We start from the raw sequence: 12,016 nt of genomic DNA, 5'->3' as shown, positions 1-12,016 counted from the left end.
TTTCCAGCTCCGTTCTCCTGTGCAGGGCAACCAAAGAAGAGCCAGCCAATCAGCTGGGACTCAACGGGAGGCGGAGAATAGATGGGGTTGGCAGGGCCAGTTGGAGGTGGTATTGGCTGGTTCTCAGAACTACTCAACATTTCTGCTACTGGTTCTCCAGAACTGGTCAGAACCGGCTGAATCCCATCTCTGTGGTGGTCCCAAAGTCAGAACTGATGTCCATCTGTGATCTTCTTTGCAACCCAACGGGCATTTTTGTCTCTGTTGCAGCTCTTTTCATCCAGCACATTGTCTTCTTCATTTGCATCGTGTGTTTCACTTTCCTGATCATTGTCCCACTGCAGTCTGGCAGCAACATGTTTCTTTTCAAAATTGTGCTGAACTTGTGGTAAGTGTTCAAGAGAGCCAAGCCCAGAATGTTAATGCGATTCATCTGCCTGATGAATTCATCTGTTAATGCGATTCATCTGCCTTATGAACGTTGAGAGGTCCCAAGCCATCTATTGACCTGTCCACCTAGCTCCCTGAACTAAAAACCACCAAACTTGGAAGTATGAATGTCTCTTTATGTAGTTGTTGAGTTTAGACCAGGGGTCTCCAACCTTGGCAACTTTAAGACTGGTGGACTTCAACTCCCAGAATTCCTCAGCCAACTTTGCTGGCTGAGGAATTCTGGGACTTGAAGTCCACAAGTCCACCAGGGGTCTCCAACCTTGTCAATTTTAAGCCTGGAGGACTTCAATTCCCAGAATTCCTCAGCCAGCAAAGCTAGATGGCAACCGTTTCCCCAACATCACACTAGCTTCTAATGTGATGGTTAGAACCACTACTATACCCCTCAATTGTTGCTTTTAGTCAAACTGAACATTCATTCATTGGATGATCAATGATTTTGGTGTTTTTTTTCTAGGCCCTTCTGGTTGACCTTGCTTGTTTCATTCATTGTCCAGAACCTGCTGGTCCGCTACTACTTTCTGGAACGGGACCATCTACCCAGGGAGTTGACCAATAGGTGATTATTAAATTATGTCAAATGGAGAGCCCTCATCACTGGCATTGATGTTACCTGGACATTTAACATTATGTTGTTGCAGCAAGTTGTGTACATCCGTGTATGCGTTTGTATGCTTTACTCACGGCCGTCTCTGCTTCCTTCTTTTGCAGGAGAGCATTTTACATTGTGACATACATGTTTTTCCCCATCAATGTGCTCCTGGGCTTAATGGCAGGAATCTGGAGACTGGTCATCTCGGCCCTTTATAATATTGTTCATTTCTGCCAGTTGGATGGGAGCTTGCTGAGCCGTGGGGTGGAGGGATTTGATCCAGGTAAGGAATACAAGACCCCATCCGTCCTCCCCCAAAAACCAGCCCCTTTCACCCTGGCTGCATCCTTCCTTTTCATTCATGATGCATAGAACTCCATTCACACATGACGTATGAAGTCTATGGAGATTCTTAGTCCTCCGGGTCATTTGGTTGTCCGAAAGCTGCTCTTTTTTTTTTTTTCAGGAGGCAGCTGGAGTTTTTGGTTTTTTTCTTTGAAGGTGTTTTGCTTCTCATCCAAGCAGCTTCTCCAGCTCCGACAGGATGGTGGGGAATGGAATATAAATAAGAGGTGGTATTCAGCAGGTTCTGACCGGTTTTGGAGAAATTTTGAGTAGTTCAGAGAACCGGCCAATCCCACCTCCTGACTGGCCCCGTGCCCATCGATTGTCCACCTCCCAAGTCCCAGCTGATGGGCTGGGTCTTCTTTGGTTGCCCTGCACAGGAGAACGGAGCTGGAAAGGAGGTTAGTGGGGTGGAGAGGGAATGGAGATTTTGCAGTAACCTTCCCCTGCCACGCCCACCAAGCCACGCCCACCAAGCCATGCCACGCCCACAGAACTGGTAGCAAAAAAAAATGAATCACTGAATATAAATCATTCCCCACTATCCAGCCAGAGCCGAGGAAGCTTTTTGGATGAGAAACGAAACGTCTTCAAACAAAAACCAGAAACTCCACTTGCCTCTTGAAAAAAAAAAAAAAAGAACCTTTTGGGATGATCCTATGAAGTCCCTGTAGATTTGTTTGCAGAATCTCCATTCTTTCCCCACTCCTGGGTGAAGGTTACTGCAAAATCCCCGTTCCCTCCCCACCCCACTAACCTGCTTTCCAGCTCCATTCTTCTGTGCAGGGCAACCAAAGAAGACCCAGCCGATCAGCTGGGACTCAATGGGAGGCAGAGGAGAGATGGGGGCGAGGCCAGTCAGAGGAGGATACTGGCCAGTTCTCCAAACTACTCAAAATGTTGGCTACCGGTTCTCCAGAACTGGTCAGAACTGGCTGAAGACCACCTCTGCATCCGTCTCTTTCTTGCAGGCCACCGTACCTACTGCCAATATTTGAAAATCGAGGTCAGCCAATCACACCCAGCAATGAAAGCCTTTTGCCTCTTGCTCCTCCATTGGCAAAGTGCCCAAAATATGCAGACCCTCCAACTCAGAGACACAGAAGAAGGTAAGAGTTCAATCCGAGGAGGATCGAGTCCAGGAGCTACGGTAGGCAAGTGGAGAAAGATGGACGGACAGTTGCCCAAAGTTACTCCAAACTTTCCTCGAAAATAAAAGGAATAGTCCTCAAATTATAACTGCAACTGAGCCAAAAATTTCTGTTTGCTAAATGAGACAGTGGTTAAGTGAGTTTGGCCCCATTCTATGTCTTCTGGCCACTGTTGTTAATTAAGTGAACCACTGCGGTTGTTAAGTTAGCGACACCGTTGTGAAGTAGATCTGGCTTCCCTGTTGACTTTGCTGGTCAGACAGTCGCAAAAGGGGATCGCTGTCAACTCATAAAACATTTCTATGCCCGTTTTAGAGTTGCCGTGACCAGAAAAGCGGGCAGGGGAAAGGAATTTGAAAGAGCAGCAGTTTGGAATCAAAAGTGCATTCCATTCATATCTTGCAAAAATTATAACTAAGCGACTGGAGTTTCTCTAATTGGAGAACATGATTGATGACTCTTGGCTATGGATGTGTCCCATTGGAGAATATAAATTACAATACACCCAGAGGGGTGGTGGTGGGGGAAAACCAGGGTCAAGGGTGACAGTGAATTACATCTCTCAGAGTCAGCTACACACAGGTCATGCCGACATGTTCGCTCCTAATAAATCCTTTGACGTTTTTGAAACTTGGCTTGACGCTCATGATTTAATTATGGCCACTGCCGGAATCCTGACAGTCGCGCGATCCCAGGATACTGCAACGGTCGTAAGTATGAGACAGTTGCCAAGCGCCTGAATTTTGATCACGTGACAGTAGGAATGCTGCAACGGTCATAAGTGTGAAAAAGTTACTTTTCCAGTATGGTTATTACTTTGAGCAGTCACTAAATGAATTATTGTAAGTCGGGAACTACCTGTATTAAAACGTTCCAAAGAAACATGGCCAAATAATACTAATGATACTTTCGCTTTCCTCTTCAGCTCTCTTTTATATTTCTATCTTTCTTTAAAAAAATCTTCTTAACGAGGTTTTCTTTTTAAGCCTGGGATCAGATTGCACGAAACAAACCTATCAATTCAGACTTGCCCTATAATCTTTGCTTCTTCTGAATTTCTTTCCTGATTATCTTCAAGCTGATCCCCCACACACATCCTTTTAAGACAGAGGTCTCCAAACTTGCCCACCTTAAGACTTGTGGACTTCAACTCCCAGAATTCTCCAGCCTGGCTGGAGAATTCTGGGAGTTGAAGTCCACAAGTCTTAAAGTGGCCAAGTTTGAGGACTCCTGTTTTAAGACCATCGTTTCAACCAGATTCCTTTCTCAACAGGAATCAAACTCATGAAGACCACCAGTTCAGCACCCAAAGCACCAAAGGGCCAACAGAACCGGGTGCGATGGCGCCTGGCCTACACCCTCCTCAACAACCCTTCCCTGCTGCCCTATCGCAAAGGGGCCCTCGTGGATGCGACAGCCAACGGGACCAAGGCCAGCCTCACCAAGCCTTGATGGAACCGGCAACGTTTCTTGGAAAACAATGGACTCCCATCCGGTGATAATGGATGGATTCCATCACGAGTTTTCAACTGGGGTTCTTCAACTTCTTCTCCGTGCCTCTTTCAGGCTCGTGCGTCTATCCTGACCTCTTTGTAGACTTAGAAGATGACAAGAGGCGTAGTTGTCCTCCTTTCCTTTCCCACCCCACCCCATTCCACCCCAGGACAAACGGCTCTTGATGGCCATGACACCCAAAGCAAAGTTTTGGAATTGGTCCAAAGCTGGTCTTTTTCTCTCCATAACAAGACGTTCCTTAGCCTGTGTTCTCCTGTTGTTGTTTTGTTTTTAACCCGTCAATGTTGCCCTTCGCACATCTTGGGTTTCAAAGCCCTCTGAAGTGCTTGGTGCACCCTAAATCTTGCGGGGTTCACTTTTAGCAAGAAAGAAAGCCAAGGATGGTAGGCTTAGAAGTTAAAAGCAGAACAGAGACCAAAGTATGGAGATTTTGAGAGTTTTGCAAATGTACATAATGGGTTCTTTTTTAATGTTAGGAGTGGGCTGATGTTTGAGATGGAGAATTTGTATAAATGCATTGAACAGGCTGCTTTAACTTGTTTAAAGTCCCACGTACACTGTTCCAGGTTGTCTAGATGTTTAACAGAGTGGCCACCATTCCACAGTAGAATTAAAAGAGTTGTGTCATAAATATGAAGAAGAAGAAGAAGACGAAGACAAAGAAGAAGAAGCTGGACAATCAAAATATATGCACAAGAAAAAAAAACACATCTCAGATTTTTTAATCCCTCCAGTTGTAATAGGTTATATTGAGAAAGTCCCTACATAGTTGAGTCTTTTTGACAATCCCTCTTCATGTCTGGTTATGGAGTTGCTTCTCCTCATTCTTACCTTGACCAAGTAGGGTTCCCGCCCATCTCCTTTAAAATTAAAAAAAAGCTCTAATTTCAGGAGCTGGCCAGGTGACTTCTGCACACATCTAATGAATGTTGAGTAATTAAAGAATACAGAAACCTGATTTCTACTATGATGAATAATAAACGAAACCTCATGGTTAGTCTCTTGGAGAAGGTGTGCTTTTGTCTTCAGGGGCATCTCTCTTGGCCCGCCGGACGTCGAATCCTGGAAGGAGGCATTTGATGGAGAGATTGTTTTGATGATGTTGGGACTTTCAAAAAATAAAACTGGATAGAGACATGTGTATGTGTAAGTGTGTATCTGGTTTGCTGCAAAAGATCTTTTCCAGGTCTTGCCTGTTTAAAAGATCAGAGAGCAGGAATAGAAGAAGGCTTCCAGAAGTACACCACCGTTGACTTGGAAGACTGTAGCTAGATTTTCCATTTCCCAATCTGGAGAATGTGTAGATCAGGGGTGTCCAACCTTGGCAACTTTAAGCTGGCTGGGGCATTCTGGGAGTTGAAGTCCTCCAGGCTTAAAGTTGCCAAGGTTGGACACCCCTGGTGTAGATCATCCCTTACTTGCTTCTTCTCAGGATGTTTTGGAAGAGACTGTCAACTGCCACCTTATGCTGGCTTGTGCTTCACTGTTATGTGGTGACAGAACTGTGGAGAAGGGGAAATGCTTGGGGAAATGAAAGTAAGTGTGGTGTCTCCTTAAGACGCTGCCTCAATGTAACTCATCTGGAAGAGGGAGGGAGTTACATACCAAACAGTGCTAGGACTGACCATTATGAAAACATCTTGCTGGAAAACCTGATTGGTTACACTGGGACTGGCAGTAAGAGACAGTTAAGGGAGAGAAAAGTAGAACTTAGCGATTTTGGCCTGCCATTCTCAGTTCTGGCTATACAATACTACAATACACTTGATCTCTAATAAAATTATGCCTTTCTCAACAAATGGAGCCAAGGACCGTTTCTAGTTAGAGATTTAAATTGTGCCAGGTCAGATACTCAGAAGTGAGAATCCTACACCGAAATCTTTAAATTCGACTTTCTCGTCCTACTCTGTCTCTGACAAAGTTGAGCTTATATATCAAAAAAACTCTCCACCATTTCCACCAAGTCAAGATAAGCATCCTCAAGAAATTAGTCACCTTTTCCCTTCTCCCTTTATAATTTTTTTCTCCTGAGAAACAGTTCTGGACTTTCAAATCCTTGCCAGGTTTTGGACTGCTTCTATTCACCTAATCAAAGGGTTGCCTATCCGTGTTTTTGATTTTTTTTCCTCTCTCTCTCTCATTGTCCACCTGTCTAACTGTTTCTTTTCTTACTTGAGAATATGGGGAATCCTGCCCCAGTTCAAATCAAGATTCTTCATCTAAGAACCAAAGTGTGAAACTTTTACCTAAACTAAGAGCTGCCATGGGCCATCCTATAGAAATAAGTTGGATTTTCTAACCGATGCTAGACTGCAAATGTCTTAGCTGTAATGGGCAAGCAAGCAGAACAGAAATAAACTCCAAAAACCCAACTGGCTTTGAGTTCCTCCATTGCAAACAGTCTTGGGCATGGTAGGAATCAAATAGACAAACTTCACATTTTCTTCGGATGTCAGGCCTTCTCTGGTGTCACCAGTTTTGTTTGGATTCTTGCTGGCTTGGAGATGGTTCTTGAGGAAAGTGGTGGGTTTCTCAGAGTCGGTCAAAGCCACGTGGACAAAAGCCTCACGAGAGCCAACATCATTATAGGCCTGGCAAGTATAAATACCTTCGCTGGCCTTGCTGAATTTGGTGACCGCCATGGATCCATTTTTGAAGACCAGAAAGCGCCCTCTGCTCTGCGAGGAACCTGCAGGATCTAGCAACAAGTCCTCTTCTCTTTCAACGTTGGGCCCATCGATGGCCACATGTTGATCGGCTGTCTGGATTTTCCACCTGATCTTCGGCGGGGGTTTACCCACCGCATTGCAGTGCAATTGAAGAGTAAGCCCATCTTTCAACTTACTGTTCTCCAAGCTGGAATGATAGACCAACTGCACCGAAGGAAGGGCACAGTCTAGCTTCAAGGACCTCCCAAGAATGAGGCCTTTCTGTGTCTCCGGAGTAGCACATGTAACGGACTTCTTCTCTGGAATCGACACCAGCGTGCTCTGTAGCCATCCATCCAGCCACCAAATTTTACAGGTGCAATCGAAGGGGTTGTTGTTGATTTGTAGCTGAGCTAACTTAGGCATGGAACTGAAGGTCCCATCCGAGAGAATCGCGAGCCGATTGTCACTGAGCCAGAGAGAACGAAGATCCTTGAGGGGCCGAAAGGCCTCTGGAGGGATCTTCTCCAGATGGTTGTTGCTGAGCTTCAGCTGTTGCAGAGATGTGAGGTTGGATAGGTCTCTCCAGGGGAAATTAATAATCTGATTGTGACTGAGATCAAGAGCTCGGAGGTGTACCAGAAAAGAGAAGGTGCCCACAGCAACGGTGCCTATTTGATTGTAGGAGAGCCACAAACCTTGTAGTTTTGCCGTGTTGGCGAAGGACTCTTCCCCCAACGAGGCAATGTGGTTGACAGACAGGGTGAGGGTGGTGGTGTTGGAGGAGAAGTCCTGAGGGACCACCTGGAGATCTTGATAAGAACAGTCTGCAACATATCGCTCATATTTCTTCTTTGCTACACACCGACACACCTCCGGGCAGCTCTGGATCCCCACGAGGAGCAATGTGATTAGTAAGCAGGTGAAGAGATCCATTGCTTTCTCCCCATTTAGCTGCAAAACAACAACAGTGGAGATTATCTTCCACATTTCTAAGATCTGGTCCAACCCAACAATCGGCCCATAGCTGTGTTATATCACCTGAGGTTGAACATGGGCATCACCTGATGGGCCTTTGAGTGAACCAACCCAGAGTTTGGTAATCTAACAAATCTGGTATCAAGACTTCTGCCCAACAATTGTGTGTGATAGCAAATCCAAGCTCAATTTGTCTCGGATGTCTGCAAAAAAATAATCACTCCAGCAACACTGAATGGATGAAGTGATAATAAAAAACTATGACCATCAAAAATATATTGCTGCTAGCAAGGAATTATAGCTATGTGTTTCTTATCTGGGTGTCCTTCAACCTTTCAACTGAATTTTAATCAAGGAAAGATCCTCACATTTTTAAAATAATTATGAAATAAGTCCTTCGCATAGACTGTGAAAGCTAAGACATAAATCTTAAGTAGCATAGTAACCAGATTAAAATTTCCCACTGCCAGCTCTCCTACTTTAAGGTTCTCCTATCATGAGGTTTCTTTCCATGTTGCTCTCACGTTGTGTGAATCCAACTCTGTGCTCTGGTTTAGCACTACAAACCCATAGACTCAAGAAAACATCCTCATAAGCCACAGCTTCTCAATCGTGGCAAATTTAAGATGTGTGGACTTCAACTCTCAGAATTCCCCAGCCAGGAAATTCTGGGAATTTTTTTTCTTGTAATTTTTTTTTTTTAAAGACAAACACTAACAAACACAAACATAAAACATCAACATAAAACCATCTTCCAAAATACAGCAAGTTGGCTGGTACATTTCCTTCATGCAATGTCATAGTATCAACAGTTTTCCCTTTCCAAACATACATTCATATTACATAAGTCAACTATATATATTATATTGTATTATATGGTATCATTGTTGTATCATTATTAGATTCAACTATAAATGTACATAGTTCTTATCGAGCGAATCTAAGTTTTAACAAATCTGGGAGCATTCATTTCATTTCATTATGTTCAATTATATAATATCATTACATCATATTATCTTACATATTATACTATTCCTTTTTATAACATCGTTTACTTCTGGGAATTGAAGTCTACACATCTTAGAGTCACCAAGACTGAGAAACACTGCCATAATCTATTCCCAATGAATGTGCTTCTTTTGTTATCTTGTTGAACTGCTATGCTGATTTCACAATTCTGTTGGGAAGAAATATCTTTGTCCAATTAGCATTTGTCTAGCTGAAGATGTGCCTTGCTGTAAAAAGGATGACTCTATGTCTAAAAGAAGGCGAATTTTCTTGTAGATCATCAACACCTCACCGCAACACCTTTCCAACACTCTCTTCTTTCACACACACCCCCAAGGACAGTGGCCTCATTCTGAGCTTATCCCAATACATGGAGTTTGGGAGTTAGAACTGGGCAGCTAACAGGTAAAAGGTAAAGCCAGGATTCCAGGACTTCTTTTCTGTTAACCACATCCTGGAATTCAAGTTACACATTTTGGTTGCCACTAATGTAACTGGACTGTTTTCTCTGGACTTTGCTGCTTAAGGAGTCTTCCTGCCCACAAAAACTGGAGGCTTGTCATACAAGCCTTCAGAAATTCATGGCTACCCTACTACAATGTATTTTGTGTAGGGCTGCCCTTCATAATCTTCAGGCTATCTCCAGAAGTGGTGGGTGCTCCAACTCTGGAGGTTTTTAAGAAGAGACTGGACAGTCAGAAATGGGGAAGAGTTTCCTGCTTGAGCAGGGGTTGGACTAGAAGACCTCCAAAGCCCCTTCCAACTCTGTTGTTCTGTTAGATTCTGCCTTCTGTAGGGGGTCTTCATGAGGAGTGAGTGGCACCAGCATCAATGCTGGTGGAGAAGGCTGAAGGAGAAGGCTGGGTAGGGATCTTCACCAGGGTACCCCTAGATTCCTGGGGTGCTGTAGTTAAATTTTTATCCTGCAAAAGAGGCCCTCCTGCGCATTTTCTCAAGTCTTACCACTACCAGTTTCATCACTTGGCCTGCTACCTCCAAAAACTAGAATCACTGCTTCATGTTTCACACACACACACACACACACACACACACTAAAGTAATGATCACAAAACCAACAAATAATTTAAACGGCTGGCTTTTCCCAGGTGTGCTGAGAGTCTATCCCATCTGATAAACAACGGATGATGAGGAAGGTGGCCTCAAGATCTCTCTAGGTAGGAGCCAAGGAGAAGAACCTCTTCTCCTTGTATTTTTTCACTACTGAGCTTAGTGGCTGCTAGAAAAAAAAAATTCACAGCAAAATCTGGAGAGCAGACTCGATATGCTTGAAATCCAGCCATGAATTGAAGCCGTCAGGAATCCCAACCGGGAGTCTAAATCTAGCAAACTTGACAAAAGTTTGGTTTGTCCTCTGCTAAAACCCCCCAAAAGAAGCAAATCTCATACCATTCCCTTTCTGCTCCAGAGTAATCCTTACTCCTTCCTTCCAATTCTTTGCAGCCATTACCCTCCTCCCTCAAATACGCTACGCAAAAAAAAAAAAAAGCCCCAGATGTTTTCGTTCTCCCAGTTTCACAATTCCTGGCCCGAAAGCTGTAAAAAGCTACGTCGCTCAGCAAGGGAGAGGAACTGAAATCTGAGGAAAACCAGAACCAATTTTCACTAGGGTTGGGGGGTGGGGGGGGGAAAGCACCCACTCAGAAAATAAGCACTTTTAACAACAAGCTTCCTGAACTTAAGACAGGAAAAGGGAATATCGTTTCTCTTTCTTTTTACCTTTTTCCAAGCTCCCCTGTTTTCTCTCTTGCGATGGTTCAGGAGGAAAACCTCTACAAACATTGTATGGAGCGCGGACAGGGCTACGCTACGCCTTCCAAAAACTTTAATAATAATAGAAAGTCCTGCCTCCAATTTGGCAGGAGTTGGAACAAAGGCGGGGGAGGAAGAAGAGGAGTTGATTTTTTGCAGGCCTCACCAAAAAAAGAAAGAAAGAAATATTTGGCTTTTTCAGTTTAATGGAAAGAGGCGCCTCTGGTAGGCAGCGTGCTTTCTGGGAAGAAACTGTTCAGGGTTGTCTGTGACATCCTAAAAATTTAATCCTGATGTACTGGATTTCCACAGAGGGTTCAGATTGATTTGAGTTTCTCTCCTCCTCTCTATCATACACCTGGTTTGTGCATGTTTGTTTGTTTACTTGATTTAGGTAGCCGTCCTTCTTGCCAAGGTGGTGTGTACACCAAAATAATAGACTAACAATGTTGGAAGGGACCTTGGAGGTCTTCTAGTCCAACCAGGAAACCCTGTACCACTTCAATCTCCCATGATGGAGCATCCACAACTTCTGGAGACAATTTGTTCCACTGATTAACTGTTCTCGCTGTCAGCAAATTTCTCCTTAGTTCTAGGTTGCTTCTCTCCTTGGTTAGTTTCCATCCATTGCTTCTTCTCCTGCCTTCAGGTGCTTTGGAGAATAGCTTGATTCCCTCTTCTTTGGGGCAGCCCCTGAGATATTGGAACCAATAAACACCCATAAACAATAAACTAGAAAATCTATGATCTGTTGGCTTTACAAAGTCTCAGACGATTAAGTTTAAAATTGCCCACAGAGTCGATTCAGAGGATATCCGTAATCCATGGCAGATTTTCACTCCTGCTTTCTGATTTCCCTCCTCCACTTCCTTTGTACATACTCACTTAAAAATTCACTCCTTTTTTTTTCTGTCTCCTGCAGGCTGTAAAGCACAGATGGGGAGGAGTAAATTAAGGGGAGATTGTCTGTCTCCCCGATGAATAACAGATGAAGTAGACGAGTCTCTAATAACCTGACTCACCGGCTGCTTCGGACCGAAGTTATGTCTCTTAAACATAGACAATCCTAAAGCGTATAAGTTTAAAAAAAAACACATTTACTCTGCTTTCTTCTTCTTTTTTTTGTAAGATGACTACAAGGGCTAGTTCAGCTTATGTGGGAAGGAAAAATAATCTGTTGGCTCTGCATGAGGTTGTGTGTCTTCAGCGTCTCAGACAGAAGATGTGGCAGGCTAGACATTTCAACTTTTAGGAGGCCACGAAATCCATTTTTAAATGGAGTTCATCACTTGGAAACCTTGACCCCACGTGTCATCTCCTCACCTCGCTTTTTGAGCTTGCTACCTTCCGGTATGGTGCTCATCCACCATTGTTGATAGGACACAGAATATAGGATAACTAGCCCGATACCCGTGCTTCGCTACGAAACTATGTTAGTTTTGGGGGAGGAAAATAAGGAGAGAAAAAATCTGCCTCAGCCTACCAGCATTCATTAGTATTCATCTGGCTAGCGTCCTGTCAGTGTGTGAGAGAGTTGAGGGCTGTTTGGAAAGTGA

General features: G+C 44.0%; 2 protein-coding genes across 5 annotated transcripts in view; one reads left to right on the top strand and one right to left on the bottom strand.

The window, feature by feature from the left end:
- STRA6 (signaling receptor and transporter of retinol STRA6) overlaps nt 1-5,053 on the top strand; it is a 32,348-nt gene extending 27,295 nt beyond the window's left edge. For all 3 annotated transcript variants that reach the window (XM_087972509.1, XM_087972511.1, XM_087972510.1), the window contains 5 exons: nt 271-388; nt 911-1,012; nt 1,165-1,328; nt 2,362-2,499; nt 3,815-5,053. In XM_087972509.1, coding sequence (XP_087828635.1) covers nt 271-388; nt 911-1,012; nt 1,165-1,328; nt 2,362-2,499; nt 3,815-3,993 — 701 coding nt within the window. In that variant the 3' untranslated portion in view covers nt 3,994-5,053. The remainder of the gene's footprint in view (nt 1-270; nt 389-910; nt 1,013-1,164; nt 1,329-2,361; nt 2,500-3,814) is intronic.
- LOC113423216 (immunoglobulin superfamily containing leucine-rich repeat protein-like) lies at nt 4,742-10,547 on the bottom strand. 2 transcript variants are annotated; one of them, XM_026684512.2, is made up of 3 exons: nt 10,428-10,547; nt 5,475-7,658; nt 4,742-5,376 (listed from the first exon to the last, which is right to left on the bottom strand). In XM_026684512.2, the coding sequence occupies exons 1-2, from the start codon at nt 10,488-10,490 to the stop codon at nt 6,378-6,380; spliced, it is 1,344 nt and encodes a 447-aa protein (XP_026540297.1). In that variant the 5' UTR covers nt 10,491-10,547; the 3' UTR covers nt 4,742-5,376; nt 5,475-6,377. The 2 variants fall into 2 exon arrangements, with proteins under 2 accessions (XP_026540297.1, XP_026540298.1); XM_026684513.2 differs by lacking the exons at nt 4,742-5,376; nt 10,428-10,547 and adding an exon at nt 10,098-10,163 and having other exon boundaries at nt 5,690-7,658.
- Between the last annotated feature and the right edge of the window lie 1,469 nt (nt 10,548-12,016).

Source organism: Notechis scutatus, chromosome 11 (assembly GCF_049901735.1).
Source record: "Notechis scutatus isolate UNSWTSFEM ecotype Mainland chromosome 11, rNotScu1.2, whole genome shotgun sequence".
Lineage (NCBI taxonomy): Eukaryota > Metazoa > Chordata > Lepidosauria > Squamata > Elapidae > Notechis > Notechis scutatus.
Note: the sequence above shows the minus strand (reverse complement) of the source record. Positions and strands in the feature narration are given on the sequence as shown.